The sequence below is a fragment of the Oreochromis niloticus genome, linkage group LG4 (assembly GCF_001858045.2).
Source record: "Oreochromis niloticus isolate F11D_XX linkage group LG4, O_niloticus_UMD_NMBU, whole genome shotgun sequence".
Lineage (NCBI taxonomy): Eukaryota > Metazoa > Chordata > Actinopteri > Cichliformes > Cichlidae > Oreochromis > Oreochromis niloticus.
In genome coordinates this window covers 17,640,812-17,648,173 of record NC_031969.2, presented here as the reverse complement: position 1 = coordinate 17,648,173, position 7,362 = coordinate 17,640,812, and the positions used below count along the sequence as shown (strand labels likewise).

Below are 7,362 nucleotides of genomic sequence, written 5' to 3'. Positions count from 1 at the left end.
AAAATGTGTTACCTGTTGCATTCTTCAAACTGTCCTTACAAGATGTTACAATCACCTCATCGGTGAAATCAGTGCTTCATTGACTACACATAACAAAACCATCAGTGTGTGCACTTTCCCCCTGACCCAATTACACCCTTTAACAAAAATTGCTGTATGGAAATAAAGATCTATTTCTTCAGTTTGTTATTCATGTTGAGCTGAAAAAAGTGACTTTAAATGTTTTGTTTTTGTCTGCATTCATTTATCTGGGAGGGGAAAAGAAGGCAAGAAGTCAAAAATATAGATAGTATTCATTTTTAATTACAATAACATATAAAAAGTAAGAACTTCAATCATTACAGCGTGCGTAGTGTGTTTTCTAAAGCAAGATCTATTTGTTTAAATCCCTCCCATCCAGTTATAGATCCTTTTCTTCTGCCGGGGGACAGTTTTATAACATCTTGCTGCGATGGAAGACGTAGACGGGGTGATACTGCAGATACAGAGACGTGGACATTCTTGATTGTCTGGCTGGGAGGAATGGTGCACGTTGACTTGTCGCGGAGGAAAAATCCAGATATTATACACATTATTGATAGATTGCTTCAGTTTTTTAAATTCAGCATGCTTCCTTGAAGTAACTCTTAAAGGAGTAGTCTTCACTTTGAATGTCCTCTTAAAGTAAGAAGTCTTACACAGTTGAGGTTGTAAAGTCGTGGGCATTTCAGATTCTATCTACCTGAGGTCTGCATTGGCCCTGGAGAGCGCAACTCAGCAGAAAAGGAAAAAAAGAAAAACAATCAGACGTTCAGTGCAAATATGGCCCCAAGAAATGATATCAACAAACAAAAACAGACAAAACTCTAATTTAAGTCCACTGATTTGGGTTTCAGCTGGAACACTTTATATCCAGGATTTATATTCATCTCTAACATGTTCTGTGTCATTCCACGTGATACAAATAAGGAACAAAAGAACTTCCTAGAAAAAAAAGCTAATTCTTCAAAGATCTCGAGTGCAATGTGAACTAAGCACAAGGTTAACCCACAAAAAAAAAGGGCCAGGCAAAAAAAAAAAAACTACATATGCCTTGATTAAATGTGACTTGGCAAAACAAAGGAATCTGCTCAGATCCTCAGATAAAGAGCGAAATCGTCGAAAGAAATCATGACTGATGGAATCGAATGATCACTCAGCATGTAGTGAAGGCACTGACAACAGCTGGACACATGTCAGAGTAGATCCTCAGCTCGCGGATGAAAACAGATTTCTACACATGCCTCTAATAGAAACTCGCGTCGTAAATCATGGTAATATCTACGTCATTTGTCGTATACATATATTTATATAACATAATGGCATAACAGCAATGTGCAATATTAACAAAAGATAAGAGAACAAAATGAAAATCCTGGATTATCAGTGTGTGTGTGTGTGTGTGTGTGTGTATGCATGGGAAGCGTGTGAGAGAGCTGTAGTTTGGTCCCCCTAGCCAAAGGTGGCGCCACAATTGGGACACCTTCTCTGACGCAGTGCAAAGCAGAAGAGGATACCCAAGGGGAAGAAGAAGATGGCACACAGGATCCCCAGGCAAGTGAAGTCATCCTCGAGGACACCAACTCTGTAACACACACACACACACACCAGAAAGCATTAGTGAGGACTATTTGGATGGGAACTCTGTTTATTTATCTACAACATACGTTAGAGCCAAAGCAGTGATTCCAGCCTTTAAAATATTTTATTTATCTTATTAGCCAAGTCTACACCTACGCCTGGATCCGTTTTTTTATCCTCTGTGAGGATTTTCTGATGAGTTCTGACCTTCATCACATGGTTCAAACAACATTTTCCAGAACACTCGTCTCTCTCCAATTACCTCCCGTACGAGCAACGCCTGATGTTTTGGGCTAAACGGTCATCAAGAGGAAACTGTTCAGTTGGCGTTTGACCTCATTCTTGAAACAGAAGCTCTTTACTCATCTGGTTCAATATTATAACTAATAAACTCAAAGGAAAATCTTAGAAACAAACAATCAGACAAAAAGTGTCAGATTGCCGTCCCTTATATTAGACTCTTTGATTTATAGCAAGAAAAAAAGAAGAAACAAAGATTGATAATCTATGAAAATAGAAGAAACGGGAATGCAGAAGAGCTTTTATCCAGAGTGACAGTAAACAAAGAGCTAACCGTGGTCCCGTGACTGCACTACACCGACCAGTGGGGCCAGTAAATCAGCTGGAGGCCCTGCGGCGCGTTCAGCTAGTCTATGAAGAAATGAAAGCAGGTGCTTTCCTGAAGAAGCTTCTCAGAGTCTCAGATTCAGTTAAATAAAACCGACCTTTCTCTCCCTCTCAATTCTGGATCCTGCTGCGACAGTGAACTGTGTTTGACCTTTATATTGCTCCTAAAATAAAGTAACTTGCATTTCCATTTGAACTATCGTGCGATGTGCCATGTCATGGGTGTTTGCACAACTTATTTGGACACTGGTACCAGGAAACGCGCCCGTCACTGACCCCAGCAACGTGGCCACAAATGCTGACTAAAACTGTCAGCATTTTTCAAAGTCTTCCAAATGTCCGACATACTGCTGGCAGACTGAATATGTTTGGTTGTATGTCGACTTTTAAATGATAAAGTGCCACACAGCTGTGCGTCATTCTGATTTTAGGAAGTGGAGAAACTTTCAATAGAAAGCTAAAAAAAAAAGAGTGAAGAAGAAAATTAGTTATTGTTAAATATTTATGGCATTTTTAGCTACTTTAGTAAGTCGAGTCAATCAACCACGATCTCCATGAAATACGAATACATTACTTCATATTCCACTAAGTTGCAGAGCTGAGAAAACTGAGGGAAAAAAAACACATCAGAACCGCTTTTTTATTATTATTTACAATATTCTGATCTGAATTTGATTTGCTAATCATTCAAATGGGTCAGAAACTTAAGAATATATCTATTAAAAGAAATGATTTTGCCTGTTTTTGGAGCTAATATGAGCGGCTTTCCCTTAAAGATAGCCGCCTCTTTTGGTTGTGCTGCAGTCATTTCTAATGTCAGTCACACGCTGGTTACAGGTTAGTACCCAATTTTATTTTGTTCTCCTTTTTCTAGCGGATTATGTTTAATAAATGTGTGGATCTCACTTCCCGTAACAGGCTGGTGACAACAACTTTCAGAAACCGCTGCGTTCTCATTTTAGTAAGAATTTATAAATAATCCTGTTGAACTTGAGAAATTTAAAACTATACAATTAAGTCCCTAGAAATGAAATACAGTACATTTTATTATTTAAATTCAGAGTCCGTCTCATTTCCATTTGATATTCATGTGAACTGTGTGCTTCAGTCACCTTTGCCTCCATCACATGTCTGAGGCTGAAGTCACCTGACTCTCAGTCACAGTGAAACTGACATAAAACCGTCACCCGCAACTGAAAGTCATATCTTCTTAAAGTTAGATAAGACTTCAGGCCTGATGGGAGATGTGTCAGACTAATGAAAACAGAAATGCAAAATAACTGCACGGCATAAACACGTTTTAAGATGTGCACATTCAGACCATAACTGAGCCTCAAAAGGAACCGTTCTCAGAAACCAGGTTAACCATGGTGAGCACATGACACTCCACGTGCTAATCTGGGGAATAATCAGTGGGCCAGCTGGTTTTTTACTGTCTTCTTCCTCAGTGTACAACTAGGAATCCCATCCAGCAACACACCAGCTTTTATCAGATCTCCATTATCCACGCTCTAACAGGTCCATGTCCTCACCTGCAAGCAGGGCAGCCTCCCACCACCACTACAGAGGGTTGGATGATGGCGTAAGTCCCAGGGTAAGGCTGCTGGGATACAGCAGGGGGCATCTGGGCTGCTGGGTAACCTGCAGATTAGAAGAAGCAGGTGGAACAAGTTACACGCAGGTCAGAGGCCGTGTTTATTACCATGAACAACACAATCAGATATTACTGACGTAGACTGCAATAAAACTGCCCTGAGCACAAACAGGAGTGTTAACTGGAGGTCTGCTGATTTCACTCTTCAGCCATATTTACTTTGCAGACCACATCTGCAATTATGCTTGTGTGAGACAATGACCTTTGACACGATACCCAGAATTCTCAGAAGTGTTTGCCATTCAGAGAAAACTGAAGCTTAACTAAACACGTATACACACAGACACGCACACATCACTGATTTATGATAACCGTGCCATAAAGCTTAAAAGACAGACGAGTTTCTCTGTTGAGAAGACCAAAAACATGTGGTTCAGTAAACAGGAAGCTTCATGCAATTACAAGAACTTGATTTAAGCGCAGGATTGCTTCCCCGATGCCGCCCTTATACAATCACAGTCAGGTGATGAGTGCTTGTACTTCATGTACAGCAGTCACACAGTACAAAGACATACAACAGCATAGCTCCTCCGCTCTAGAAGAATTATTTCTGGATGTCAAAACTTTCACATCTTTAGATGATTTTGATTCCAAATAAATAAAGAAAAAAAATGGATCAATCAAAGGTGATTTGCTGACAGGAAGCTGTGCAGCTCAGTATTTGTTTATTATTAATCCTTTAAATCTGGATATTGTCTAAGTTAAACGAGAGAAAAAAGGTTAATCCATATCTTTTCGCATAGAGCGCATGCGCAACATTGGAGCGCCTTGTGAAGGAAACTGGTTAGTCTTTGACGAAACTCGAAGTCTCTCACGTTTCATGAAAAGTTCCTTTTATACCCAAAAACCTCCGTGGCGCACAAAGGCTTATAGAATATAAAGGCCCCCAAGAGACTTCCTTTAAACATAAACGGAAGTGGGTTAACGTTTTGTTAGTTACTTTACTTTCCGGTGTGCGTTTTAACCGTGGACATGAGCGAAATACATGGGACTACTTGCCTTGACCAGCGGGGTACACGTAGGGCGGCGGGGCCGCAGCGGGGATGGCCCCATAGTTGTGCTGCTGCTGCTGCTGCTGCTGCGGGCCGTAGTCGTAAGCACCCGGGACGGCGTTGTAGGCGGGCGGTCTGTCCTGTAGAAGAGGTTTGCTGTCCACCATCTCGCCCGACGTAACGTGTCCTCAACTTGTCTCGTTGTCTGACCTCAAATCAGCCACACAAACATGCACACAAAGGGGGTCGAAACTGAACTACTTGGCGTTCGTTGCTACGGGAGGTTCGCTGGCACTCAGTGGCGACAAAAACAAAGAAAATACGCTGCGCAAAAATGAAACTTCGTCCCTCTCCATGCGCCAACTTTGTCCCCCGGGCGGCGCAACAACCCCAAACGTCCAGTTCAGAGACGGGAATGATCTGAGTCTGACTGGTAATGGTTAACTCAACTCCATTTCCCCCCTTAAAGTTGGTCCTCTGATACCAAAACAACAGTCATCTGTCATCGCAGCTCAGCAAAACTCAGCTGGAAGTCGGAAAGGCTTTTCCTTTCTGTTCGGATTGTCACAAGAGAAGAATCATGTGATGAGCTGCTGTAGCGCCTCTGCGCAGTGAAAGGCTTCTTAAAGCGACAGTGCATAAAAAAATAAAAGGCCGTGTGTGTATTGCTGCATGCAGCTCACTGCAGTGTCTGCAGTTTACTGACAGAAAGAGAGCAATTATCTGCTGGTACCAGTTGATATTTGGTGATATTCTGCTATAATTCAGGAATGGTTTGCATCACATTGGCTTTTGTTTCCGTGCCTCAGAGTCTGAGCCAGACCTGTTTACTCTGTGACTTACATAATTGCTGCCCTTATTAGTACCTCGCGTTGCATAATATTGAGTTCACATCTTTAATCAGAGGATAGGAGTGCTGAGGAAACCTAAAGGATCTAGCAAATTCCTGGCAATTGCTTGCAAGGTATAAAAGTATATCAAATCAAAAAATGATTTTGCAAGCCAATTCAATATGGAAGTAGTAAAGAACAGTTTTGAAAATGGGAAATGACTCTGTAACATCTAGTTTCGAATGTGACCATGTGACCATATGCCTGGTAAGCAAAGGGCATCAATATATTATATGGGAACATCAACTCTTGGGTGATATTTATACTTTTGTTACCCAGTCTGGTCCACACGCCACATTCCTGTGTTATTGTATCAGCACACATATAATAATTTAATGTTATGGTACGGGGTCTATGACCCAGTGTTTTCTAGTTTGTGGGCAGAATGCTGTTTGTTTTTGAATATTCAGTGATTCTTAGGTTCATGGTTATTTTTACGCCTTTTATTAGGTATGTTTCAGTTAGTCTTCAGCTCTTTGTGATTTTCGAGTTTCTCTCCATCAGTGTCTAGTCTCCTCCTGTGGTTAGTCGGTCTCGTGTTCACGTTTGTTTTTTCTCTCATCTCAGCGGAAGTTCTCCTTTGTTCGTTTCTTTTAGTGTTTCTTTGTACCTCTTATAGAGTTCAGTGTCACAGCAAATGCCTTCCTAAGTTAAATCCCTTGTCTCTGAGTCCTATGTTTGGGTCCTACCTCTGCCTGTTGCACAGTACATCCTTGACATTTATGTAAAGATACATAACAGCTGATTACTTTATTTTTAATTGGGTTATAATTTGGATTTTAACTCTGCCCGAGTACATTTATGAACAAGAAGGCTACTTGTGTTTTGTGACCAAGTATGGGAAAAAAAACAAAGGAAGAGTCAATCATAATCAGGGTATGGATGGACCAAATATAAATTAAGCAAGTGTGGGGTCACTGCAGGCCTTTACTTCTTTGAAGTGGATTAGAAATTGACCCCATTAAACAAATAGCTGTGTGTGTGTGTGTGTGTGTGTGTGTGTGTGTGTGTGTGTGTGCGTGCGTGCGTGCGTGTGCGGGCATTAATGTGATAAATAATTATAGGTCCGGTCAGTATTTATGCTAATATATTCATGACACACCTGCAGGCATGATGTTTGTGTTTGTTAATTCATTTAGCCAGTTTATGCGGTGTGTGTGTGTGTGTGTGTGTGTGTGTGTGTGTGTGTGTGTGTGTTACATGTATACTTCTTGCACTTGGGTCCTCTATGCTGTGTCCATCTTGGACACACCTGTCAGGGCAAATCTTTTTTTTTTTTTTTTTTTTTTTTTTTTTTTTAAATGCATTAATTAAAACCTACCAAAGCAAAGCAAACCCTCCTTTCATCTCCGTACCTCCATGAAACTCTTTGTCTATTTGTGTCCATATTCTACAACTCTAACTGTAGCCCTCTCTGTTTTTCAGTCGTGTCCATCTTCTGGTAACAATGACTTGAGCTGGGAAAGCTGAGAGGCCAGAAGCTTCTGTCTGGTGGTTTCCGCATGCGCATTGGATAAACCTCTGTTCTTTCATGGTAAACCTGTGGGAGAGCAAGGCAACATTTTTAAAAACAAAAGACCCAAAGTGCTTTAGAGATGGC

At 41.0% G+C, this 7,362-nt stretch overlaps 1 protein-coding gene across 1 annotated transcript; it reads right to left on the bottom strand.

The window, feature by feature from the left end:
* Positions 1-498: 498 nt before the first annotated feature.
* bri3 (brain protein I3) lies at positions 499-5,473 on the bottom strand. The gene is made up of 3 exons (XM_003452869.4): positions 4,880-5,473; positions 3,759-3,867; positions 499-1,603 (listed from the first exon to the last, which is right to left on the bottom strand). The coding sequence occupies exons 1-3, from the start codon at positions 5,037-5,039 to the stop codon at positions 1,471-1,473; spliced, it is 402 nt and encodes a 133-aa protein (XP_003452917.1). The 5' UTR covers positions 5,040-5,473; the 3' UTR covers positions 499-1,470.
* Positions 5,474-7,362: the final 1,889 nt, after the last annotated feature.